The sequence below is a fragment of the Balaenoptera borealis genome (assembly GCF_965194805.1).
Source record: "Balaenoptera borealis genome assembly, chromosome: 3".
Classification (NCBI taxonomy): Eukaryota; Metazoa; Chordata; class Mammalia; order Artiodactyla; family Balaenopteridae; genus Balaenoptera; species Balaenoptera borealis.
The window spans coordinates 26,377,078-26,404,860 of NC_138866.1; the positions used below are offsets into that span (position 1 = coordinate 26,377,078).

The window sequence follows — 27,783 nt, forward strand, 5'->3', positions numbered from 1 at the left end:
CACTGTTAACCATTTCTCATATATGTTTACTGAAAAGAATTTCTGCATACACAGCACATATGTCCTTTTAAAAATGTTTGCAAATGGCATCATGTTACGTATCCATTGTTTTACAACTTTTCTTTTTTTTAAATTATTTTTTGCCTGTGCCATGCGGCATGAGGGATTTTAGTTCCCCGACCAGGGATTGAACCCATGCCCCCTGCAGCGGAAGCATGGAGTCTTAACCACTGGACCTCCAGGGAAGTCCTGCGACTTACTTTTCTCTGTCCTTTTCAATGTACAGGTGCATCTTATTCTTTTAAATGACCATCTAGTTTTCTATTGAATGGATGCTGCATAGTGCCCTTAATTCAGTCCAGAGAGGATCTAATTCAGGATTTTGGGGGGGGTGGAGTGTCGAGTTAGGGAAGGTCTCTGAACTAGGACAGGGCCGCTGAAGGATAAACAGGACTAAGCCAGGCAGGGGACAACGTGCACAAAGGCGCTAGGAGGTGAGGAGGAACTCGCTAAAAGGGTGGCGTGGTTGGCATGCAGGGCCCAGGAGAGAGCAGCACGGGGCGAAGCAGGAGAGAGGGCGTCAGGTGCCAGGTGAGGAAGGACCTGCATCAACCGGCCAGGAGACGTCTGGGTGCCTGCTATAGGCAAGACCTCTTTGGAGGCATATTAGGGGCAAACCAAGATGGACTCAGCATGGAAAAGTTGCAAAGGGAGGGTCTATACATTAAAAAAATGATGATAAATGAGCAGAATAAGGAAAATGCACATCCCTTCCTTTGTGAATCATCTCGGAACCCAACAGGCAGAATTCAGAGCTTCCTACTCTACCTTTCCACAATGCTTTATATTCAAGGACACAGGATGGACCTGATTACCTTGCTGTAGGTAGAGCAAGTGAAATTTGCCCTCGGCCTGCCTCCTAGATGCTGAACTAGTGGAGGGTGAAGACCACGTCCCAGTCACTTCTGCATTCCCAAAGACGGGCAAACTAAAGGACAAAGGAACAGAACTGGATCAATAAATGCCCCTCAAATCTGCAAGTCACACACATGGACGGGCCATGTCCATCTTCTCTATATCATTCTAGTTATACTATAAGTGTTACTGAGTCCCAAAGTTGCCTAGGCAGGATTCATTTCGCAAGAACAACCAAGAGCAATCCTTAGATACATCCTGGATTTGATGACATCACAGCAAAGGCTTTGCCTCACTTGAGAGCTGCAAGGCCTCCTGGGAAGGGCCTGTGCATATACAAGAAACAATGGAGGAGTGGGGACAAAGTTACAGAGGAAGAGTCATCCAAATTGGGTCCATATGGACTGCTGGGCTTCCATCCTGAGGCTGGGTCACACTGCTCTTCACCCTGGGCTTCCTCTTGATCTCTAGCGTGCCCCACTCCATCACGCCACCTTCTGGGAGCCCCCAGTAAAGGCTTGCTAATGAACAGCAACAGCAGTAAGAACTAATTCCAAAGAGAGAGGTTGCCAAATGGAAAACTCATCAAGATACCAGCATACTAGCCTGCCAACAGACCTACCAACAAACCAACTACCAGATGAAACCACAGAAATAAATGAGGGGTGCTTAAATAAGTAATAGAAATAAATAATAGAAACATGTGGGAACACCAGTAGGATCAATTACAACTGGTTTCAAAGATGCGAGAAGCTGCCACTTGCCCTGAAATACACTCATTGCAGGTAATACCATCACACCCGCACACTAAAATGCTAAGTACCCAGGGAAGTCCCAGAGGGATCCTTTTCAGCCCCTGTGGCTTGACAGCAAGAAGCCTGCCTGCCTCCTGCAGACCCTGGCCCCAGATCTCTGCAACGTATTTTATGATAGCCTGCTTTCACATCTAGCTGTTGTTGGCTTGTTTTGGTACAAGAACAGAAAGTGATTTCTTAGATCAGGCTCCGCTTGTAATGAGTACACCCTGAGCATTACTCGGGCTCTTTCCCCTGAGCGTAAATCTTCCTGCAGAGGAAGGAGAGAACGAAGGAGGCACCCTGATCCGGCCCTTGGTCCCACCCAGGCAAAGGTGGCTCAGGCAGGGAGCCCCTCCTCTCTGTGTCCCTTTAGGTTCTACTCTTTGCTGATTTTCTTGGTTGGGGATTTCTGAATGGAATTTTCTGGTCGTGGCCAGAAGGGTTTCTAGAGAGCTACATAAAGTCTCTTCTAACTCCAGCACTTTCTGACCTTGATGCCTTAGTAAATGATACCAGGGGCTGGCCTACCTTGCCAGGTTCCTCCGGGTGCTGAATGATGACATCTGCCCCTCTCGCTTCACCCACTAACTGCGCCCCCCACGGCAGAGGCCCCATGCGGTCCCACACCATCTCTTCCCAGAGCTGCTCCCCCGCCCAGCGCCCTGGCCATGACAGAGCACTCGTGGGCTGCTGAGGGCTCACGTCCACCCTGCATAATTCACAGCCACATTCAATAACCCACCTGAAAGGGGCCTGGACACGCTGCGGAGGGACACCCCAAGAAGAGCACTCCAGACAACCCCCAATGTTGTGCTCAAAGTCAACAGACTCTCAGCAGAGCTCGTGAGCGAAAGGAAAGAATGTCCACGTTTCCAGGAGATGGCAACTTTACACCCGAGATCATTATAATTTTTCTCTGCAGCTGCAAAACTTTGTTTTACTGAATGCTGTTACCTTCTGCATCACGTATGGGGAATTTTAAACAGGCAAATGGAAGAAGGTCTGATTGAAGATGAAGTTAAATGAAAGAAATTGGTCTCATTTAGCACATGACAGGATTCATCTGTGTTCCCAAGTCCACTGAGGTGGCATCATGGCCGTTTCATATTCATGAGCTGCTGCGACACTGTGTCCCCTCATTTACAAAGAGCCGTGTTCAGCAAATTCTGTCCCTGTGGACACTCCATGCATTTCATGGTCTTGTCAGAGAGACATCAAACACTCCAGTAACCAAATACCAGAAAATGGCTTTAATTAGTGGATCTCAATCGTATAAATAATTTTTTTTTCTAAGTGAAAAAATGGAGAATTTTTTTAAAGGGAGAAGAAAAGGGGAAAGTGGTAGGCAACAGGCTTCAAACACCCGAAGGAACAAGGGAAAGGGATGGTCTCAGAGGAGCTCCTGGGCCCCTGCACTCCCCAGACGGACTGGGGTTCCGGGGCAAAAATGTGTCTGCAGGTCCCTGGAGGGTCTGCTTTATGAGGACCGATCCCCAGCAATTTCACCTGATCCGGCCGGGTCACTGGGAGGGGAGGAGAGAGGCAGCCATGGGAGAAGAGTGTGAAAACCGTGATGCTGCTGGCTAGAAGGTCCACTGCAGGGACTGAGAAACAGGACTGACCACGAGCAAAAGGTGCCCAAGCAGGTCCCTGAGGAAGCGAATGACAGGGGCAGAAAGATGTCCGTCCTGAGGCGCTGGCTTGGCTGGGGGGCGGTTTATCTATGTCCCGTATGCTGAGATGTCTCCATGCTCCTGCCAAACCCACCCCCTCCTCCTGCTGCTGGGGAAAGAGATCCCCGACCTCAAGAAGCACATCGAAAGAGCTGGTTGTTCCTCCCAGCCCCCCACGCCGTGGCCACTCTCCTGGCTGACGACGGGCTGGACGGGAGGGCCTGGACTGAGCCCATTTCTGAGACAAGCCGGGCCTCAGGGGGTGTGGTGCTGGCTGGGTGGTGGGCAGACAGGAGGCTGTGCTGAGTGGTGACTCAGCTCGTGGTCTCCTGTGGGTGTGCAGGCCCGGCCTCAGCATAGTACCCGCAGAGGGGTGGTAGCACTCTCCGGAAGGAGCACGAACGCAATTCCCTAGAATGCAAGTGGCCCCATCACCCGACCCAGTCCACCAGGGGCTGTGGAAGAGTCAGTACTGACCGTGCAAAGGGTCGTCAGCCAGGACTGACCCTTCAGAGCAATTCAAAGGCAATGCTCATGGGAGACAAGCACGGCCCAACAAGGGTTCTCCATAGGGAAGGACCCTGTTCAGCCCAGGAGCCTGATACTGGGAGGACCCTGGTGTCACGCACTGGAGTGGCCTCTAGGGAACATCGCACAGTGGTTACCAACAGCTGAAGGAAACGAAGAACAATGAACAGGGACGCTCCCTGCCACCCCAATGGCTCTCTCGGAGCTTTGTGGCGGTTCCAGCTTTGATCCGTAGAGATGTGTTAAGGACGAGGAGGGGTAAGCGACTTTAAAGGTGACGAGGAATGAAGTGGCTGGAAGGAATGGAAAGTGAGGAACTCTCCACTCTCTTCAATAAGGCCCAAGATCAGTGATATGGTATTAATGGGACAGAGAACACCTTCTCAGAGCCGCCAGATATGCCCGGTTTCTGTGTTAGAGACCAGGAATATCTAATTCTATTTCATCCTCTCTGTGTTATGCTGAAAAAAACAAGACAAACTACCCTGCTTTTATTCTAAATCCTTAGGTTTTGTATTTTTCCTTATATATATTTATTAAAAAAATGCTCCTTTGATCAGTGCCACCCGTGACTCCGCCACATACAGAATGCTTCTGAGCGGTTCCCTCCTCGCAAGGCCACTGCCGGTGACAGCCAGCTGGTTTTGATCACAGCCATTCCCAATCGGATTTTCATAAGATAGATGAGGAGTCTTACTGCTGCTCTCTCTCTTATCAGATGAGAAACAGGGGGGGAGGGGGGGACGGGTCCTGAGGGAACGGCGCAACAATCAAGGGCTGCCGGTTCTTTCTCTGTCCCTCCGCTGCTGCAATTTTCAAAGGCATCTGCCTCGGGCACTTTTAAATGATGGTGTCTCAATTCTGTAATCATCTTTCAAGAGCTTTCTCTTAAAGGGTCTTTTAGGTAAACCCAGTCCGTCAACCACACTTATGCACTCAGGAATCACATTCCCAGTATGTGTTCCCCCGCATGTGTGTATATATACATATAGGCGAGTACACACATGCACACACCAAACATCTGGGCATTTTTAGAAAGCTGGGAGGACCTGAAGCTGGAAAGGAAGACCTACCAGTTGGCCATATCAAGTTCGTCTCTCGCTAGGGTAAGAGGGTCCCCTATCACCGCTCCCCTGGATTTCTGCTATACCTAGGCTTTGTTATCTTGGGTTCTTCTTTAGAAACTAATCCCCATGTGTTGGAAGGAAAGACTTCAGTTGAGGTCTAAGTGATGCGCTGAGTCCAACCTCAGATGCACAATCATGCCTGTCCCTTCCCGTCTCACCTAAGCACTATCTGACCGTCAGACTTCAAGATGAGTGAGGCACCACGGCCATTTGCTTGGAGAGCACAGTCCCCAGGCCACAACTTGCTGGGGTTTGGGTTACAAAGGCTATTTGGAGCAACTCTACAAATCCACCTGTCTTTTTTTTTGTGGCAGAGAACGCTATGCCTCTTCTCTATACAGCCCCCATCACTTGAAACAGATATCCTAAAGCACTGAGCCTCTCTTTCTAGTTACATAAAAATCTGAGTCTAAGATGTCCCTGGGCAATGGTTCTCATCAATATGGCCTCATCTCCTCTCTGCCCTCATCCACCACTCCTTTCACAGCTGTGCGGAGAAGTACCCGTGCCTCTCCCCAAAGCTGGACCACGGCTCACTGTCACATCTAGGACCATCTCACGAAACTAAATGGAATTAGCTTTGTCCTACCCTGATCCTGTCTTCCATATTCAACAGGGACAGAATCCAAGGAGTTACAGAATAAATACACAGATCTCTATAACTATTTCAGGGAGATTTAACTCTCTTTTACTTTTGTCAGTGCTTAATGTTGGATCATTTATTATTAATCACATTCCTCCAAACAGAATAAATACCCAGTTCTCTATAACTATTTCAGGGAGATTTAACTCTCTTTTACTTTTGTCAGTGCTTAATGTTGGATGATTTATTATTAATCACATTCCTCCAAACCGACTACAGCACGATGGAATGCTGACAGAGCTTTCTCTGTGTTCCTGGAGGAAGGTTAATACAACCTGCTTCCTTTACGATGCGCGTGCATGCGTGGTGCAGGACGTGTGCCATGCTCCCCACTCCACCTCTTCAGACGGGGACATCCCAGTAAGCTGCTCACGTGAACAAAGAAAATGGAGTCCCAGAGAGGTCGCTGTCAACCACGTTCCGGGAAGAGATGTTTGCGACGGAAAGCTTGAAAGGCTGGTGTGACCCAGAGATTGTAGGGCCCACGAGGGGCCTAGAGCATTCTGTTCCACCTCTGCCAGCAGAGCAGGAGGTCTGGTCAACGCTCTGGGCTGTGCTCTGCAGCTGGACCAGGGCGAGGTACGGAACAACTGAGGTGACAAAGCAGAATAACCAACATGTGCTCCAAGCTTAACTCCATTTGCAGAAGCTCCCCTGACACTCTGCCTCTTCAAGAGGCAAGAAGAGCACGGCCAAACCAGTCTCTACTATGTTTGCTGAGCTAAGTCATTCCATCCCATCAGCTCCTAGATACCTGCTCCATGATGGTGTATGCTTGTCCCACAGTAGGGGCATGGGACCCTGAATTACCTCCTGCAAAAAACAAAAGCAAGTCAAAACAACTTTTCTTGCTTCATTAAAGAAACTTCTGGCAAGTCCCCTGTAACTCCTCTGGCATCTCACTCACTCTGGGGCCAAACCCACACTGGGGAGTAAAGAAGTTGCCCTTGGGGCCTCAAGAGTCTACATGTACTAGAGTTCATTTTTCTTTTGCTGCCAGGAATGTGGCCTTAACTGTCTATCAAGGAAGAACCAAACCCAGATTCCTGGTCCACAGAGCTGTACCAGAGGGTGTACCTGATTAGGAGTAGGAAACCTGGGTCCCAGATCTGCCCCTTATTTGCTGACCATGTGCAGTTACTTGTCAACTCTTGTCCCAAGTTTCTTTATCACCAAAATGAGGTGCCTTCTATCTCTACGACATCCTTATTTCTAGGCTGTCCATTCCCATATACCTAGTGATAAAAAAACAAAACAAAACACCTTACTGTCATATTTGCCTATGGAAGTCTTTCCAAATGTCCCAGCCACAGACATGGCCTACAGGTAAAGCGCACCAAGTCTTTTGTTTACAGAATCACTGTACGGAAAGTTCATTTTCTATACTAAAATGAACCTGCACAAGAGTCCGCCTGTGGCCCACGATGACCTCAGCTCAGTATTGGCACCATGATCCAACACCCCTGGCTGGGGCTCTTTGACGTTCCATGCAGTCTTTTGAGTGTCCCAAGTCTCTGTGATGTCAGTTTGTTCCCTCAGCTGTGTCTCAAAGCATTGCGCTGGTGGGAGAGCTCCAGCCAATGCCCGCCATAGCCCAGGGAGTGCCCTGTGGGGTCTCTGTTCTTCCCAACTTCCCATACTCCCTGCTACTCACCCTGCCACCCGCACAAGCCCAGGGACACTCCTTCCTCTCCCGCTAAAATAGGCTCTCCTCTCCAGAGGACCCAGCAGAGAATTCATTATCTAAAAGCAATCCCAATGGATTTGATAGAAAAGAAAGCATAACATGAAGGAGAGGAGTGGTCCAACCTGAAGATTCTGCTTCATGTCACAGAGCCCTAAAGACCTGGTCTCTCTGGCTTTTCTCTGCTCAGCCTGGATGTTGCTGCCAAGACTTCACGGGGAGAGGATCAGCAGAGCTGAGGACAGGGGCCAGTGGGCTAATCTGAGAATCAGGAAAGGATAACAAATCTGCAACAGGGCAGTGGGAATATGAGTGGAGGCAAGCTTCCTGGATAAGCAGGCTTGAGAAACGAACCTAACACTTGGACAGCAAAGAGGAAGGTGGTGAGAACAGGTGGTCAGGAGTCACAAAGGCCACGTCCCAACTCCAGCTCCATCACTTACTAGCAGTGATGTCCTGGAGCAGCTCACGCTGGCTAAAATTTTTAGGAATTTCGCATGCAGGTTGTTAAACATAAACATTATTGAAGATTAAATTATACATCCTTATAATTAAATAAATTATATTAAAAAGAAAGGTAATACTCAAAACTCACCACTTCCTAAATTTTACTACATTTTACTTTGCCTATGCTCTTGAAATTATTTACATCCAATGTACCCGTATGATGGAAACACGACATACTGGTGTGCTACTGTCCATCTCTTCCCAGTTCTGTGGTCACTGATGTCATGCTGGGAGCTTGAAACCAGCCCTCGTGGGAGCACTTACACCACAGAAATCGGCAAACTCTACCAATGAGGACTTTTTCCCCCCCGGAGAGCTGGTTGTTAAATATTTACCAGCACATCACTGCTTACTAGCCATGTGACCTCTGTGAGCTACTTAACATCACAAAACTTCAATTCCTTCCTCTGTAAAAGGGTGATGATCACAGTGTCTCTTCACAGAAATGTTGTGAGGATTAACTGAAGCATTGCAGGGAAAGCAGCACAGGGCCTGGCTCTTGGTAAACACTTACAAACATTAATTATCAATACCATTTCCTATAAGAAGGACTTCTTTTTCAAATTTCATACCCAGTATCCTATAAACAGAATGAAGCTTAACAAGGCACAGAGACAACAGAGAGGACAGCTAATCCTTGGACCACTGAGTCTACCCCACCCCACCCCTGTCCTCTTCCTGCTCTGGAAATGTTAGCTAAAAGCAGCCCCTGTGTCTGCACGTGTCAGGGAAGGGTGGGGAGGCAAAACCTTAACATCTAGTCCTAGTGACTTTGAATTTAGAAAAATAAATTGATTTTAAGGAACACTATTTAATCAAAAATCAGTGCTGCAGGGAGATCAGCTCGGTGCTTTGTGACCACCTAGAGGGGTGGGATGGGGAGGGTGGGAGGGAGGGAGATGCAAGAGGGAAGAGATATGGGAACATATTGTATATGTATAACTGATTCACTTTGTTATAAAGCAGAAGGTAACACACCATTGTAAGGCAATTATACTTCAATAAAGATGTTTAAAAAAAAAAAAAAAAAAAAAAAAAAAAAAATCAGTGCTGGTTAGAATAGTTTTTTAAAAAATTAGGGAGGCAAAGGAACTAGGTTTGGGTACTACCTAATAAGTCCGATGTGCTGCAGTAAGCTTAAGGAAGGGAATGCCAACATAACGGAACATTCATACTAAGCAAGAGAAAAGAATTGAGATATCAGTGTTCCAATTTATCTGCACTTAAAGAATTCTTTCCATTTTCTCTTTCTCCAAGTTAAAACTGCTTGGGCCAAGAGTGACTGCTGCTTGCAGGAGAACAGATGAAGGATAGGGTGGAAGGATTAAGCAGGCAATGAGAAAGAGCCCAAAAGAGAGTTAGAAAGCCCGGAGACAGAGATGAACGGGAAAGGGGCGGCAGAGCGATATCCCACTACATACAGCATTTTTCTAACTCCACTGACAGTCTAGCATCTCACATCTCATCCAGCCTCATTGCTTGGCTGTGTTCAGCCACTTTTACCTATTTTCCCTGTTGACATGGATAGAAAATTGAGCAATTACCCTTAAATTTGGAGCTCTCAGATCATCCAGATTGCTACACTTGCAGAATTAAGTCCCCAGTTGCCCCTGGCTAGAAGTGGCTCAACTCAGCCTGTCCTTTAGGAATTACACACTTTTGGGTTGGCCGTAGGATTTATCACTCCTAAGGTTTTAAGGTATTCGATTCTGTCACACCTGGACCCCAGGATGCAAAGAGCACAGCCCTCTCCAGTGGGGAGGCGGCGTGCCCCAGAGGCACTGGGAGATGCCAGGAAGAGGGAGCTATAATTCCACCCACAGTCCTGGGCTACACCAAGATGCGATGGTTACAGGCAAGAAAGACCTAATCCTTTTTGGTAAGCTCCTGTTTTCAGAGACTTTCCACCTTTTTAAAGCCATTATTTGGGGGGCTCACAAGTTCTTTCTTAACTTGACTTTACCTCAGAGATAAACTTTTTGAAAGTTGAGTCCATATCTAATTGTGTTTTTAGAGATGATCTCAATCTGAATACTGTTTACCTTTTTTAAAGACAAAGAATTTCTTTTCTCCCATTTGTGTGCCTCTCAGTGCTCCTTTTGAAGTTTCACTTTCCATCCAGAGTTCACTTTCTGAGAGCTGGATTTTAGAGCCGGAAGAGACCAAACAGGCCTGGAAACACTTCGGCGTCAGACAGGTGAAAGGACTTCGTGCCTCCTGCCTCCTCTACCAGGGTCCTCCCAACCCCAAGCTTCCACACTCCTTTCGCTGGCAAGCAATTATTTATTTATTTATTTATTTTTGGCCACACTGCGTGGCATGCGGGATCTTAGTTCCCCAACCAGGGATCGAACCTGTTGCCCCCTGCATTGGAAACATGGAGTCTTAACCACTGGACCGCCAGGGAAGTTCCTGCTGGCAACTTCTACTCTTCCTTCAAGTCGAAGTTTGAAAGTCACTTCTTCAGAGTGGCCCTCCCTCAGCACCCAACCCAGATCAGGTCTCCACGTTATTCTCCCTCATGGCACTCCAGACTCTTCCCTCAGTGGACTCAATTGCAATTTGTCCTTACTTATTTAGTGTGTGACTATTTGATTAGTCCCCATATCCCCGACTAGACTGTGAGCTGTATGAGGGCAAGGACTAAGAATGTTTTGTACACCATCACATCATGTCCCCAGTGCCCAGCTCCAAGCATCACACACAGCAGGTATTCAACAAATGGTGGTTAAAGGAATGAATGAATGAATGACTTGCCCAGTGTCGCTTGTAGAGACTGGGTTCACTCCTATTCCAGATCCAATGTTCTTTCTCTAACATACAACCTTCCATGACAGAAGAAGTCTAAAGGCCTAGGGCAAACCAGAAATTTGATTCCAAGAATAGGAATGGATAATTAAGCCACTAAAGGAAAGATCCGTTTTGCCATCCTACAATTTTGGGACCCTGAGGTCATTCGGGGGCTCTGGCTGTCCATTATTCTTAGCTGTTCTCCAGAACCACAAATCCCAACTTCCCCAAAGCACGGTGTCAGCTCTAGCTGTGAGTGAGTCTACCTAGAATCAGCAAATTAGATGATTGGCATTCTTTAAACTTCATGAAAGGCAGTTTATGTGGGGATGTTGACTACCTGTAGTTGAGAATGGACCAGAATCAGGGCTTAGCTCTGCAGAAGCAGCTTCTCTCCTGGTTATGGTGAATCCCTTATTCATCCTCAACGTGGAGTCGCTCCTCATGCCAGGCAACTTAGCTTGGAAGGCTGTGCACGTGTTTCTCTGCCTAACCTAATCCTATCCAGCCTTCAGGACCCAGGCAAGTTCTTCCTTCTTCCTGAAGGGTCCTCAGCCTACAGGGATCGCTTCCTCTTCTGACCTCACAGCCCTTAATAACATAAATCACCAATATAGCAACAACTACTTGCTACCTTTGTCACTCAGTACACTGCTGTCTAAGCTATTTCATCCTTGTAATGCTTTCCATCTTTCATGTTTTGTCTCCCCAACAAAGTCCTGTGTTCCTTTAGAGGAGAGCCCTCCAAGGTCTTAGGAAGGATTTGCAAATCCCTTCCCAAAGGTCTAATCCAACTTGCAGATGCATTTTGTTCTGTTCGTAAAGTGATATTTTAAAATTCTGTCATTTTTTGAAATATGAATTTGACAACTTTCAGGTCATGCCATCTCCCCTTCAAGCTCATCACAGCTCCCACCATTCTTTATAGTTGAACACTTCCGCTGTTTCAAGTGTTTATATTACCTGCCTGGCCCCTAAAAACATTTGAGCTCAGCCTGCCTTGGTCTTGCAAACAGTCCCGCTGCAATACATTCCGGTTAACCAACAGATCCCCAAACCACCCTTACACGGCACTTACTCTTCGCTTCTCGTTCAAAAAACACACCCGATCTCAACAGCTCCTTCCTTCTTCTGTTTTTCTGTTCTCTTCCCTCGGAAGCCTGAGGGGTCAATGGATGGGAGGAAGTGCTTCTCTTCTCTCCCTCGGCTTCTTCCCCAGGGAAGAAGGAGCACCATGTATCAAGAGTGATCCAGGGAGGCTGAATGCTGAGAAATATATCTCGAGAGACATGGCTCCTCAAAGTCTTCTATAAAAGAAGAGGACGAAAGAAGACCGGGCATTTCTCACTAGGTCAGAGAGTCCTGGAGGGCAGGGGCTGTCTCACTCATAACCGTCCGGCATGGGAGCGGCACTAGCCACAGAAGGCACTGCATGAAGACCCCCTGGCTTTCCTCAGTGAAAGCTCACCTCCAAGACGCCGGGAGGAGACCCTGGACCTTGGCTCCTCATCTCTGTTCCTGGAGATTCATCTTCTCCTTTGAGATGACTCGTCAATCACCCACCCCCACCAAGTACCAGAAGATGAGCAGTCCCTTCCCAGGTGAGAACACTCCTCACTGATGACCTCAAGGAACCTGGAGGTGATTTTATTAAGGGAACCAGTAGGTTCCCTCACAGGTGCCCAGAGATCTGTTTAATGTCATTGCTGAAGGAGCGTCCATGGATGGTTCAGGGCAATCATTTCGTGGAGTCTCCCCACCCACTGGTTATTCTAAGTTCAAAGGAGCAGCCTTAACTAGCCAACCAAGTAATTCCCTGAGCAAAGATAATTCTAGAAACTAGTTATATGTAACATATGATTCTTATTGCACAATGGATTCTAAACATTCACATACAGCGAAATGGACTAAGTCGAGTGTGAAGTGGAACATATGAACTGATTTTCCACTACAGGACTCAGGCATAACTGCATGGAAAACAGATTTATGCCAGGGAAGAGGCATACCTCCTAGAAGGTAACATCAAGTGCACTCTGACAAGAAAGGGTTTTATGCGTCAAACCTCTGGAGCCAAAATAAAGGCCAATTCACAAATTTCACATTCCAAGTTTGTGAAGGGGAAAAGAATAGTAGGGGTATTCTCTGAAAACAGTATCTTTCTTCTCCCCTTCCTTAATGAAACTGTATTAAGCATCCCGTCAGTCATGCCAGCACTCTGTCTTACACACCTGGGAACTGACGTTGACACAACCAACCTGTGCAAGGAGATGCCAACACAGCGCAGGGTCGTACCATTTGTTACAGCTCAGAGGCCAAGAGCAAGGACTCTGGAGCCAAGACCTGCATTCCAAGCCTGGTGCTGAGCTATGCTGCGTTAGTAATATAGTGGTGAGCACAGCTGCCCTCCAAATCCTGATGCTGTCATTTACTAGCTGTGTGACTTTTGGCAAGGTTACCTTTCTTTGCCTTAGTCTGCTCATCTTTAAAATGGAGATAATGAACAACTGAAATGTCCTTTAACAGGTGACTAGATAACCAAAATGTGCTATGTCCATATATTATCAACAAAAATGAACAGGGTAATGATACATGCAACCAGCTGGATGCATCTCAAAATCATTCCAGTGAGCGGAAAAAGCCAAACACAGAAGCATACATGCATATGATTCAATGTATAAAAAATTCTAGAAACTACAAACCACTCTATCTTGACAAAAAAACAGATCATAGTTGCCTGGAGACAGGGGCAGAGGAAGGGTGGACTGGAAAGTGGCATGAGAAACTTCTGGGCGTGATGGAAATGTTTTGTATATTGATGGTGGTGGAGATTTAACTGGGTATATACATGTGTAAAAATTCACACTGTGTACTTTGAATGGATGCAGTTTACTGTATGCAAATTAGAACTCAATAAAACTGATTTAAAGGAACTTTCCCATAGATTTGTTTTGTGAATTAAATGAGAAAAAAAAAACATACTACACAACGCGGTAAATGTTTGGTAATACTGGTGATGGCAGTGATGCTGGTGGACACCACGGTATGACAGCAGAGTGTCTGTTCCCTTGAGAGTCAGAAGATCAGAGCTCCCCTCTGAGTCCTGAGATTCTGTATAATAATCTGTAAACCTCAACCTCTTAACACGTCAAATGGCAGGTTTGGACAAGGTGGCCTATAGAGTTGCTTAAAACTGCAACAATTTGGGACTTCCCTGGTGGCGCAGTGGTTAAGAATCCGCCTGCCAATGCAAGGGACATGGGTTCGATCCCTGGTCTGGGAAGATCCCACATGCCGCGGAGCAACTAAGCCCGTGTGCCACAACTACGGAGCCTGCGCTCTAGAGCCCGCAAGCCACAACTACTGAGCCCACGAGCCATAACTACTGAAGCCCGCGCACCTAGAGCCCATGCTCCACAACAAGAGAAGCCACCGCGATGAGAAGCCCACGCGCAGCAACAAAGAGTAGCCGCTGCTCGCCACAACTAGAGAAAAGCCCATGTGTAGCAATGAAGACCCAATGCAGCCAAAAATAAATAAATAAATAAATAAATTTACAAAAAAAAAAACCTGCAACAATTTGATTCTAACATGATGATGTCACGATGGCAGCCAGCACAACCTTCTAATAACGCATCTGTGATGTGTGTAAACTTCAGTATTCAGAGGGTTTTGCTGTAATATTTAACAGGTACTCCTTGAAATGGAGCATGTTCACACATTGAAAAAAAATGGAGAAGGTGGGATTTCAGAGGTCCTTTGAGGGGAGCTGGAAAGAGGTCCAAGGTGGGGTGGGGAGAGGAGTGGAGAAGAGTCCCAGTTAGATAAACCTTCTGTAGACCATGAATTGAATGAGCACCTCAGATTCATCAGCATCACAATTTCCAAGCACACTGCGCCTTAACCACCAAACAGCTCTGTTCATGTCTGGCAGGGACCTACCTCCTGGAGTCCGGGGAACAACCTCCTGGGTGGTTGCCCTGCTGCCCTATGCAACCAATGGCTGAAGCAACAGAGCGTTTGTGAGGACAGGCCAACCCAAAGTGTGGCCAATCACTGAGCATCACAGCTGCCAGTGTGCACTGGCAGAGGACATCCTAGGAACACGTCTGGGAAAGCAGACTCTGGGAAAAGAAGTGCAGGATACCTTGTTGAACAGGGCCACTGGGAATTATTAGTGGGTGGAGAAGTTTGGCAGCTGAGAGGAATTTAGTGAGCAGAGCTAAGGAGGAATATCTGGCAAAAAGAAATGAGCTTGTCAGTAAGAGATAATGGAAAAGCAAAGTGCTGCAGAATGATGGGAGCAGCGGGCCCGGAGCTCTTACTAACTCCTAGAGTGCAGGCTGAATTCCTGACCTCCAGAGACTCCCTTTCTACCTTCAAACCCCTTTGGAAGGAGATGAGGCAGAAGTACTCTTGCACACAACTCCCCCTCCAGTCTTCAATCCTGGCTTTGGAGGCACTACAGCAGGGTTGTCAAACTTCAACGTGTGAAATATTTATCCAGGGAGCTTACTTAAATTAATGCAGATCCTTGGGCCCCAACTCCAACTTCTGTTTTGTGGGTGGCCTGGGAATCTGTATTTTAACCACCATCCCGGAATATTTCATGATTGTCCTATATGACCCTCGCCCTAATCCTATGAGGTAGCTAAGGAACAGAGAATCATCCATGTTCTACAGATTTAATTCTCTCCTCCACTTTGTAGTTGCAAGCAAAGGGTATTTAAAAGAAGGCTTTGGGACTCCACTTCTAGCCATGAGAGAGTAACTGTTACCAGACTTGCCTTCCTGCTATAAACAATTAGAAAACTGGAAAAAATACAAGATACAACTGTTTTCACACAGTGGACAAGAGGTAGCACAGAACTGTGATCCCCAAGGGAAGGGAAACAAATGAAGTGGGCCCTGCAGTCATCCTGGCTTCTGCCTAGAGATGCTTCCTGGACACTGGCACAGGGGTGGGGAACCCCAAGTGGAGCATGGGGAGGGAGGTCTGGCTGAGCTGAGGAGACAGAGGTCAAAGTTTAGGGGGCTAAGGCAGCTGGAATTTGAGAAGCCACCTAAGTGTCCATCAGTAGATGAATGGATAAGAAAGATACGGTATATATATACAGTGGAGTATTACTCAGCCATTAAAAAAAGGATATCTTGCCATTTGTGAAAACATGGATGGATCCGGAGGGTATTATGCTAAGTGAAATAAGTCAGACAGAGGAAGACAAATACCATATGATCTCACTTATGTGCAGAATCTAAACACCAAAACAAACACAAAACAAAAACTGACTCACAGATACAGAGAATAAACAGGTGGTTGCCAGAGCAGGGGTGGGTGAGGTGAAATAGGGGAAGAGGATTAAGAGGTACAAACTTCCAGTTATAAAATAAATAAGCCACAGGGAAGTAATATACAGACAGCATAAGGAATATGGTCAATAAAACTGTAATAACTTGTATGGGGACAGATTTATCATGAAGATCATTTCATTAATGTATGCAAATGTCAAATCAGTACATAGTACACCTGATCCAGCATAATATTGTACATCAACTATATTTCAATTTAAAAAAAAAAAGAAACAATGGCCACAATTATCTGAATCTGATGAAAACCGTAAATCCACAGACTCAAGAAGTTCAAGTAGGATAAACACAAAGTGAACCACAACAAGGCACATCATAACCAAACTGCTGAAAATAACAAATAAGGGGAAATAAGTCTTAAAAGCAGGAGAAAAAGACATACTGCATACAGGGGAACAAACATAAGGAGAACCACTGACTTCTCGTCAGGCACAATGCAAGCCAGAGGACAATGAACTAAGTATCTAAAATGCTAAAAGGAAAAACAGAGTTGCCAGCCCAGACTTCTATATCTGGTGGAAAGTAAAGACATTTTCAGACAAACAAGGCTGAGAAAATTTGTTGCCAGAGGACCTGCTCTACAAAAAAGATGTTAAATGAAGTGCTTCAGGCACAAGGAGAATGATACAAGATGGAAACTGAATTCTGCACAAAGGAATAGTGTGGAAATGGTAAATACGTGGGTTAAAAAAGAGGCTTTGATCATTTAGGTCTTAAAGATAACCTCCGCTCTAGTAGGTTTCTTGTAAAAAGTACACACAAACTTTACCTTTTCTCTTGAGTTCTGAACACAGGTTTTGGCTGTGACATGGCTGCTGGACATGTAAGTGCTGTTTCTCCCTCATTTACAATGTCAGCCTTTAACTGGCTACTGTGTGTTGTGCATGAGAGATGCAAAGATAAATAAGACACGGTGTCCACTATCAAGGAGCTTAGAGCCTGGTGGGAAGAACAGTCAAGCCAATAAAGAATTAAAGTGTGATAGTCACTTAGCTCTGTGACCATGGGCAACTTAACCTCTCTGTACTTTAGTTTCCTCAACTATAAAATGGGGATAATAATAGTACTGCCTCATAGGGTTGTTGTGAAATGAAATGCTTTAACATCTATAAAGTGGTGGGACAGTGCCTGAGATATAATAAACACCTGATAAGTATTAGCTATTACTGCCGTGGTGGTGTGTTACAATGTAAGTTTGCCCAGGAGGTTGCCGGCGCAGAGAAAGAACATCAGACTCAGAGAAAGGGTGGGATGGAAGGGAAGACATTTCAGAGGAGGTGATGCTTCCAGCTGCGTTTTGAAGGACAAAGAGGATTAGTGGATAAAGAAGAAGGTGGGGTATTCTAGGCAGGGGCAGTAGCACTTAGCAAGGCGCAGAGATGCAAAACAAACGGCTAGGATGAGGCCACAGGGGATGTTTCCAGTAAGCCTGCAGCAAATGGCGCCTTAACTGTAGCTCAGGAAATGCTCTGGGACGTCTCTGGAAGCCCTTCTGACTTCCCCAAGGACATCTTACCTCCTCCATCATCTGGTCCATCCAGGCTCTGCTGTCTGAGGCGGTGACTGCCCCCAAAAAGAAGGAAAGGAAAGCAGAAAGTGAAAACCCTGTATTGTTATTGCTTCCATTCTTTCTCCTAGATGAAAATGCCTCTGGACCCACTCCCCTCCACCAACTTGGTCAGACTTGATTTGGCAGCTGGTCTGCCATGTACGGCCGCACAAGCCATGCGGTGCTCCATCCCACAGGCAACATCACACCGACCGTGATAGGAGGCTCCACCCACCCCGCAGGTATGAGATTCGTGGCCCTACCTTCACATTCCATCTTTACCTAGAAACCTTCCTTCTTTCTTTTTGATATAAGTCTTAGGAGAAGGCTAGGTTTAGAAGGCTGGAGTTGCTTCTGCCCATCTGCGTCAATAAAGCAGGACCCATGGGTCAGTACTCTTGATACCTGAACATACAATTCTAAAAACCATGCGGTGGGAGGTATGACATGGGCATCAATGCCAGAGTCCAGCCCTTCAGCTGAGGAAGCAGCATTAACCGAACCCTTGACTAGTGTTCCTAACTCCAGCCCCAGCCCATGGGCAGCTTCCTGCTGTCTGTCTTTGAATGCTGTGTTCAATAAAGGCTGAACAGATGAGGACCACCCAGACCGCACTGTTGACTATGGTCACCACAGGATGTTGTAAGAATACTGGACACATACTCTTCTATTTCTTCAGAAGCCCTCCTTCCTGACCTGGAAAAAAGAGAGACAAGGTTTATGAGAACCCTCTAGTCTCCGGCACTGACATGGCATGCTGGAGGGGGGTTTCAAAAGTGGGAGCAAATTAGCATAACCCAAGTGCTTTATTTGTCTGGATTCCTCTTTATAGACCAAGGCCCACAACCAATGTAAGAAAATTACAGTAATGCCTTCTTACGGCCTTATTTCAGCATGACTCCAAATTAAATTGTTGAGCTTAAGTGCAAGTTGAGTGAGAAGCTCAAAACTCAAAAGGGTATAGATGACATGGTGCCTTCCTTTCAACAGTTAACTGACCAATTTACAGAGCACTTGCTTAGGACTGAGGCCTTGGGTCTCATCTGAAGCTGCTGTGCTAACACGTGTAGCTTCCCGTGAGCAAAAGTGGGCTAACTAGCCGCTCAGTTCAGGCCTGACTTTCTGTCTCCTCCACGTGAAGGACCGGAAGGCCCTGTGAGTGATGGTGGGCAAGTAAGACCTTCCACGAGCAGGAAGTCTGTTCGCACACAGACGCTATGTGAGGCCCTGCTTCCCCAACCCGAACGTGCGTAAGAACCATCTGGGAAGCTTGTCAGACGTGCAGATTGCTGGGCCCAGCAACGACAGATTTCTGGATCAGTTGGTCTTGGGGGGGAGCCCAGGAACATGCATCTTAAACAAATTCCCAGTAATTCTAATCCAAGCGGGTCACTACTGATACTCTGAGAAACACTGATCTTAAGTCTTCTAAATGAGATTGGCTAAACGCTGAAGATTTTTAAAGTTCGGTGTGGGTTACACGGAGATAACTTTCCCGTATGTGTGAAAATTTCTGTGATAACAGAGTATTTGTTTTCTATGAATTCTTTTAAGTCAGAAATCAATCACCATGATGATCAAGGGCAAAGGGTGGTGGCAGCATCATAACGGCCGGCAGGAGGCCGAGAAGGCCTCCCAGTAAGAGCTGCATGGGGGCCAACCAGCACTTTCCACAAAAGGCAAATAATCCCCAAAGAGTAGAATCATAAACCTAAGTCTAAATAGATTACTTCCCATGAAAGTTAGACTATAACTGCGTTGTTAAGAAAGAGACAGAGTAAAAGAAGGGAGGGAGGGAGGGAAGGAAGGAAGGAGGGAGGGAAGGAGGGAAGGAAGGAGGGAAGGAGGGAAGGTGGGAGGGAAGGAGGGAAGGAAGGAAGGAGGGAAGGAAGGCAAGAAGGAGGGAAGGAAGGAAGGAGGGAAGGAGGGAAGGAGGGAGGGAAGGAGGGAAGGAGGGAAGGAAGGCAGGAAGGAGGGAAGGAAGGAAGGAAGGAGGGAAGGAGGGAAGGAAGGAAGGAAGGAGGGAAGGAAGGAAGGAGGGAAGGAAGGCAAGAAGGAGGGAAGGAAGGAAGGAAGGAGAGAAGGAGGGAAGGAAGGAGGGAAGGAAGGAAGGAAGGAAGGAGGGAAGGAAGGAGGGAAGGAGGGAAGGAAGGCGGGAAGGAGGGAAGGAAGAAGGTAAGGAGGGAAGGAAGGAGGGAAGGCGGGAAGGAAGGAAGAAGGTAAGGAGGGAAGGAGGGAGGGAAGGAGGGAAGGAAGGCGGGAAGGAGGGAAGGAAGGCGGCAAGGAGGGAAGGAAGGCAGCAAGGAGGGAAGGAGGGAGGGAAGGAAGGAAGGAAGGAGGGAAGAAAGGATTAATTTTGGCTGAAGTCAGGGAGGGGGAAGTGAATAGGTAGGTAAAGTTGGAAGAACAGTATGGAACAACTCTGAGGGGACCTCCTAGGCTGCAGTTTTTGACTCTTAAAGGGCTGACTGAAGAGATGGAGCAACTAGGGGTAGGGGGGCGGGTGGGACCTTCAGGGCAGCAGGTGGGGCACAAAGGTAAACTGCATCGGGTACCCAGGGCATCCCCACCATGGTGATGTCAGATGACCCAGGTTTATGACCTGTTCTAAGTCGAAGTCAAAGGAATCCTGAATGCAGCACCCGCCCGGGCCCCCGCCGCCAGCACGGCCGCCTTCTGTCTGTGTGGAGGGGAGGCTCTGCTCCCGGCTTGAGTTCCCAGGGACCACTGCCTCTAACTGTCCTGGTGAGGCTGAACTCTGAACCCACTGTCCGAATGAGCCAGTCATATGTCACTAGCGGCAGAAGAGCTTGGATGGAAACGGAGGTCAGAGAAGAATAACGGGATTCGAGAGGCTGGGCAGCCTAGGCCAGCGCCTTCCTGCTGTACAGAAGGGGCAGCTCCCTCTCTGACTACCCTCAGGAGTTACGACAGAATCTTGCCTTCCTAAGCCATGTGCCGGGGCAAAAGGAGCGGTGATTTTGTCTGAAGGAAACAATAATGATAACCTACTCTTCCGGGGGAAGGCTGATTAATTGCCATTTATCCACTCATCATCCGAACAGGGGCTGAGGTCCATATTCAGCATAATTGCCGCTGAGCCCACGTCCTGCTCCCTCTCACCCTAGGGGGAGCCCAGGATCCTCCCGCAGCAGGGAAGGAGCAAGAACAAGAGACAGCCCTCAAGGATGGAGGGCAGGGATGCCCCAGGGGGCGTTCTGTCTGTCTGTCCGTCTGCTAGAAAGAGCAGGTTCTGGGAGAGCCTTCCGCTTGGGAGATGGAAAGCCTAGTGGGAACTTGGGCGGGGCCCTGGAGAAACATCAGGAAACACTGCCTTTGAAACAGCCGGCCACTTCTGGGCTGTACCTAGCTTGCAGATAAGTTTGGGCTGCACCACACCGCTGCTTATTTTGGTTTGGTTTAATTTTTTTCTGTTTTAACATGAATTTGTTGTCCAGATTGGGAGATTTCGTACAAAAAAAATCCGGATTTCTGAATTCTTCAAATACAAACCCTGGCCACACTGGGCCTGCATTCCCACAAGGAAAAACTCAGGGAAGCTGGGCTGTGCCCCACCCCCTCCAAGCCTGAGCTCCCACCCTCCTGGCACCTGGGGGTCCCTACTAGCTCTTTACCGCTGAACCTGCACTGCTGATTTTCTTACAGAAGTTAAGAGGCTAGTGAAGTGTTTCCTGTAGCTCCGCAGCTACCAAAAGTGAGAAAGCAAAAGGAAGTGGGAAGCATGCTTTAGGAGAGCAGGTAGAGAGTACATTTCTTTATAGAACTGTGAATATGCAAACAACTTGTCTATGTATCTCAGTGATATAATTTAACGTGCTATTTTGAAATAACACCCCGCTCCACAGATTTACTTTACCTGCCTAGTCCCCAAACGCACCTCAGGCCATGCAGTGACATGGAATCTAGCATAAGGATTTTCAAACCACAGGTCATGAACAATTAGTGAGCCATGAAATCAATTTAGAGGATCACCACCAGCCTTTCTTTTTTGTCTTTTTTTTTTTTTTTCCAGTAGCAAAGAACAGTGAAGAGAGTGTACTGCAAATAGTAAGGATAAATGTTACATAAAATTTTTTTCAGTTTTATATACAGATATACCCAGTCACGATGCAGAGCACATTTTTAAATTGCTGGTGACAGGTTAAAAAATAATGAAAACCTGGTGGTCTATCATTGACCAGCAGGGTAGGTAACCCAAGAAGGATGTGGGCTAAAGCCCCGCCTCCCACAGACTGTGTAGGTGGGTGGAGGCTGAGGGAGAGGACTGCAGGTTCTGGGTCATCACACACTTCCCGGGAAACGGTGTGAGCTGGCCCAGACCTGTGGCAGGAGGACTGCAGAGCTGTGGCCAGCTCCACCCTGGGCTTCTGGTCTCTTACCGCCCCCCGTGGCCCACGTGCCTCTTTCCCCAGAAGTGGCCGTTAGAGGGTTTGGGAACCTGACAATTATAATACTGGCGAGACCACTGTACAGAGATAGAGCACTTTTGGGGAGCCTTCAGAGACTTTCATGCCTATCAACATCAGCTCTGGAAAAGAGCCAAAGCAGGCTTCAGGAGCACCATTTTATATATACCGATAGATTGGGACAGTGGGCACCAATCCACCAAAGCTCTGTGTGCTTTGTCCACACCACAGAGCTGGTTAGTGACGAGGCTGAAACGAGAATCCTTATCTCCCAAACCCACTGCCCCAAGCCCTTTCAAAAGCAGACACCCGCTGATTTTTAGATGTCCCCTGGTCACCCCGACATTTGGTTGGATTTACTGTGCTCACAGGTTTTCCATACTTACAGGAGGCAACAGATAGCTAATTGAAAGCTGGAGAGAATCCTTTACACCAGGAGTTCTTAACCAGTGGTGCACAAGAGAATCACACCTGGGAAGCTTCTGCAGCACTGGTGTGCTAGGCTTCACCACAGGCCCCCTGAGGTAGTAATTTCTAGAAATGAAGCCCAGTCACATATGTGAGAACCAGTGCCCGAAACCTCATCTCAGAGAGTAGACTGAACTCTCTGTCGCTAAGCAGCAGAATGTAAGCCTTGCTGCCTTGTCCTTCCGAGTTGCCTGCTTTCTTCTTACAGAAGCGTTCATGAACTCTGACTTGACCTACAGGCTGAGGGGAGGAAGCAAACGGCCTCACAGACTGAAGGCTCCATTCCCGAGTGACTCTGAGTTGGCTCTCCTGAAACTCAGGATTCTATGTTGTTCGTAAAAGCTCAGCAGGTGCTCTCCACCGGGGGAGGCCCAGAAGCAATTCAGATCTGATTAGAGATGCTTGTTCAATATTCAAAATGTAAAACATAGAGGTTGCTGAACTAGCACTTTGAAAAGTTAATTAAATGCCAGGTTTCTTTTCAAGAGCTACTCCATCGCTTGCTGATTACTTTGGCCATTTTGCAGAACAAAGCTTTAACTCCGGACACTGAGAGTTAAGTGTCCTCCCTCACCTCTCACCTTGTGGAGACAGGGTGTTCGGAGTAAGGGCACCCTGGCCTCCTGTTTTGCAGCAAGGGATGCGCCGGACCTAGTCAGTGACTTGGCAAGAGGGGAACCACGGCCCTCTCCGTGTGGTGCTTGCCAAGTCGCTAAGATCGCTCAGCCTCACGTGAAGCCGTCTGTTCTTTAAACAGGTGGAGACTTCAAGGTTAAGGGCGTTGTCTCCTTATCCTTACCTTCCTTCAGAGCCCAGTCCTTCAGTTCCGCACTCAACCAGTCCCCTCCTGGTGTTCACCCCCGCTTCTCTACAAGCCACACTGGGTGACTCGGCCCGGGCTCCACACATCCACCCTCGATTCTCAGGGGAGAGTCCATTCCCAGGCCCCTGCCCCCACTGCTTGTCACAGGAAGACTGATGACTGATGACAACAGTTAACACTTACTGAGTTTGTTGGGTGCCAAGCATTGTTATTATATTATCTTATTTATATGTTACTATTATATAACACTACTATATATAGTATTATACGTTACCTTATTTAATTATTACATTATCTTATTTAAACGTGCTCGCTTTTACACATGAGGAGACTGGGGCTCAGAGAAGTAAAGTAACTTGCCAAAGGTCACCCACCTAGAAAGGGGTCGGGCCAGTATACAAGGCCCAGTTCTTAAACCCTACATGATACAGGCACGCAGGCAGTTCTACACTGGGGGAAAGGCTCGTTCTACAGACTCTGCTTCAAATTCAATTAACATTTTCCATGATGAGATGACATACTTTCAACTTACAGCAGCAGTGTAGCTTTGTCAGCCTGACCATGTGGTAGTTAATGTTGGTTAATTTACAACACGACAGCTCGCGTCATGGGAGAAAGGAGACCCCATCTAGCCAGGTCACCCTTTCCTCCAGGCACTCGCTTTTTCTAACTTCTTTTGCTCAGATGCACTTCCTTTCCTTTGACATTTAGAGACCACGCTGACGTGCACTGGGCATGATTTGGTCAGTGGAGGACAAGCTTGACGGTGCTGGCACACCCCGTGCCTGCAGCCACGCAGAACCACTGCCCAATCCCGGATCCTCGGTCTTACTCTGGGGCTCAGTGGCAGAGAAGGACCGTAATGTAAGGACCCTCCCCGCCTGCAGAGCCAGTCTCCTCTGCCCGCCCTGCTGCATCAGACAGAAGGCCTCAGCTGCTACCTACACGGGTCACGTGCTGAAGGGTGAAAGGCGGCCCTAATGTAGACATCATCTCAGTTAAAATGTTGCTCTCGAGTTTAATGGAATACTGCAGAGATCTAAATGGAGATAAAGTACCATGGCTCAAAGAACAGCCAGGATGCTATCTTTATGCAGCATGACAATGTTCAGTGGTTAATTAGACACCGTTAACCTATTTTAGCAGGGGACATAACTGGGATAAATGGGGGGAAGTGTCCTTGAAGTCTCTTAGTATCCACAGCACATACTGGGCCCTAGACTCACCTCCCCGCTGCAAGACAGCACAGGCTTAAAATAGAGCAAAGTGCCGCGCATCCAGAGCCCTGATGTCCTAGTGGAAGGCCCCCTGCTGGACCATCCTGCCTGGGCCATGCCTCTAACCAGAGAGCGATGTGAAGGGTTTGGACAAATGGTTACTAGCGCAACTTGTTGCCCATGAGGGAAGAGCTAAAGCCACAATAAGGAGCTTACAGAGCTCCCATGACAGAAAGAAGAAACTCTGCAGTCAGGGGCCAAATTCATAAACACGTAGCAAGGGGAAGTGCAGAAATGAGAGACCAGCTAAAGTGAAGCCAAAGCTACCTTATATTTTCAAAACATATCACTCCTCTGGAAGAAAAGCAGTCAAAATACCATTTTCTTGCGACGTTTTCTACCCTCATAATTCTTAAATGTCCAATAAAAATCTCACAAGTGCATCCAAACCTCATTGAGGTCAGTTTTACAAAGGCCTGAGAGAGGGGAGGTCATTTGTCCTAGATCATATAACACATCACTAGCACATCTAACACCGAGGCTCTACTTTATAAATTGTGTGACCCACCAAATGAGCCTTCACAGTGGAAACCCAAATCTGAGCAGAGAAATCTGCCATTGTCATCATGGCTACAAGGTTCATTCAGCATCAGGCAGTGGACTGCTTAACTGGGGACCCTCTGCTCTAAGATGTTTCCCACCTATAATACTGATTAAAAACCAGATATTTTCCATGAACTGACGTTTTCTTTGGCCAATAGATTTCTCCTCATTGAAATCTCTCCTGAGAGCTGAAGTCCCCACTCTTTTCCCCCTCAGTTCCTAATTCTTGCCATTCATGTTTAGTGTCCAGATGTATTTGCAGGTATTGTACGTTCTCCCTTCTTTTAAAGACAAACAAGAACTCCCCAGCACCCAAATTTTGGCACTTTGTGGTTTTAGGTCATATTAGAGCACATTTAGCTCCTGCTGGCATTATCAAAAAACAAGGTGTCTAGTAGAAAGACGAAAACCAACTTCCAAATCCTATCTGTAGACTCCCAAGCCCTATCAAATTGAAGCGATAGTGATTTACACGGCAATTCCTGGGTGAAGTTTGCCCCCTGCTGGTCAGATTCAAAATAACATCTTTGTTCCAATTCAAACTCTAAAGAAGCATTTATCAGGAGGAAAAAGGGTCGAAATGTATAGAAACAGTTTCAGTAGCTAAAAATAATTATGGGAACATATAATAATGTATGTATATTTCTGCTATGAATAAACTAAAAAGTGGAAAAGTTTAGATCTCTAGATCTTAGGTATCTCAAATGAACATTATTTTATTCAGAAACCTTATTGGGTAACTAATTATCTATTAGGCACAAACGGGAGGTGTTGGGATTTGGGACCTTTTGCTCAGGATTTTACAATCTGGCTGGAGAAAGGAACACTATAGAGATAACAGTAATCCCTCCAGAAGACTCACATACTGCAGTGACTGAAAGACCATCCCCCTGTGCATCTTCCAGGTGAGGAAACAGAGACCAAGAGGTGCTGAAGCGACCTCACTACAGCCCCAAAGCTAGCTGGACACAGAGCTGGAACTAGAAACCAACAATTCCTCATCTATTGCTGGTTCTATTATGCCCTACTCTTAACAAGACAAGAGAGGTTAGAGCAAAATATCATGGTAGCACTAAAGGGAGAACTGACCCTTCCAGTTGGGGGAATCTGGGGAGACTTCCTAGAAGACGTGCCAACTGAAAGATTGAGCAGGCTTGCAACTGGCAGAAAAGCTGCAGGAAGGATGTCCAGCTGGAGAAAACAACCTGAATAAAGACGGGAGGCAAGAAAGGGCCAGGTGTGCTCAGAAAACAGCAGGAGAGCTGGTGTGGCTGAAATACAGATGAGGTGGTGGCTGAAAATGAGAAGGGAATCGGAGCTGGCTGGGTGTGCAGCCAGACTGGAACAAGATGCTCTTACACGTTGGTATCAACTCCAAAAACACAGACGCTGACATTGGTCAGGGATCAGGAGGGAACTATGGGGCTAGAAATTTTCACTGGGTTCCTTTTTTTCCCTTCAAGTTACTAAGACAATTTAGAGAGGACGCAATGAACAATAGGCAACTCACCACATATCCTGGGATATAAAAGCCAGCACGGAGGGTTAAGTGGAAGAAGTTCTGTTATCCCTCCTGCTGGGGAAGGATGGGGAGGAAAAGCCTCTGGGAAGAAGTGCTATCAGACAGTGTTTCCCAAAAGTCTGCCATTTTCAAATTCTACCTTCACAAATTTTGCTGTAACTGTGTACTTTCTGCATTTACTTTATGTTTTCTTTAAGCTGATTATATTTCTTTAAGTTGATTCCTTACTTTTACTGTAATAAATTTATTTAAAAGAAAACTTTATATTCTCAGTGGAAATTTAGCATCACCAGCCATATAGAAGGTAATTATAAAAAACAACAGAATTTAAATAAAACACAAAATTTATTTTATTATAGCCACATATTGCTATTTGCCAGAAGTCTGAGCATATTCTCTCTTTGTTAAAAAGGTAGATTAGCAAGGTTACAAAGGTGTTAAGGAAAGACTAGGTGCAAACTGAGACTTTCCCATTGACATGATCAGAGGGGCTGAAAGCTGATGGGAGAGACAGTAACTTTGTGACTCACAGCCGGTCTCTGGGAAATGTGGCCATAAGGATGGAGAGTGAAATGACGTAGGATGTGGTGACCAAAACAAGCAAAATCATGGCTCCACAAGTCAGGGGGCAAATTTTTATCAGCGTTTCTGAAAACCTTTATTTCAGTCCATTTTTAAAAAACTGAAGTATAGTGGATTTACACTGAATGGGTTGGGTCTTTTATTTCTCCTGGAGAGAATTTTCTTCACTGTAATAAAGGAACCTGTAAAGATTTCTCTCCAGTCACTAACCCATTGTTTTCTCTGCCCTTCTTTTACATCCTGTGGTCCCCCAAAAGCCCACGATTACACCGAGACTGACCCAAGTAATAAGCTGCTCAAAGGAAAGGTGGTGCCTGCCGTTAGAGGGGCCCCCCTCCAGCTGCCAGCGAGGGAGGCCCCCAGGGCCGGGCAGGGCATCATGTGGGGCAGCCTCCTGGGGACTCCCGGGTATGGATGAACCAAGGACACCCTGGCACTGCTAAACATGGACTCTTGTGCAATGACCACTGTGAAACCAGGAGAAACCTGCACAGCCCCCGGTAACCAGCCGTGGGGACGGTAGATGGGACAAAAAGTAAAATCACCGGCAGACCCACGAGACCA

At 47.0% G+C, this 27,783-nt stretch overlaps 1 protein-coding gene and 1 long non-coding RNA gene across 3 annotated transcripts in view; one reads left to right on the forward strand and one right to left on the reverse strand.

Annotated features, from left to right (window-relative positions):
* LOC309626636 overlaps nucleotides 1-27,783 on the forward strand; it is a 1,318,538-nt gene that overhangs the window by 715,286 nt on the left and 575,469 nt on the right. Inside the window, exon 2 of the long non-coding RNA XR_014243340.1 lies at nucleotides 8,862-8,921. This is a non-coding gene — a long non-coding RNA (uncharacterized lncRNA). The remainder of the gene's footprint in view (nucleotides 1-8,861; nucleotides 8,922-27,783) is intronic.
* Nucleotides 1-27,783, reverse strand: part of IFT43 (intraflagellar transport 43) — an 89,235-nt gene that overhangs the window by 5,701 nt on the left and 55,751 nt on the right. For both annotated transcript variants that reach the window (XM_082387586.1, XM_082387587.1), the window contains exons 4-5: nucleotides 18,241-18,273; nucleotides 17,545-17,591 (exon numbers count right to left, since the gene is read on the reverse strand). In XM_082387586.1, coding sequence (XP_082243712.1) covers nucleotides 17,545-17,591; nucleotides 18,241-18,273 — 80 coding nt within the window. The remainder of the gene's footprint in view (nucleotides 1-17,544; nucleotides 17,592-18,240; nucleotides 18,274-27,783) is intronic.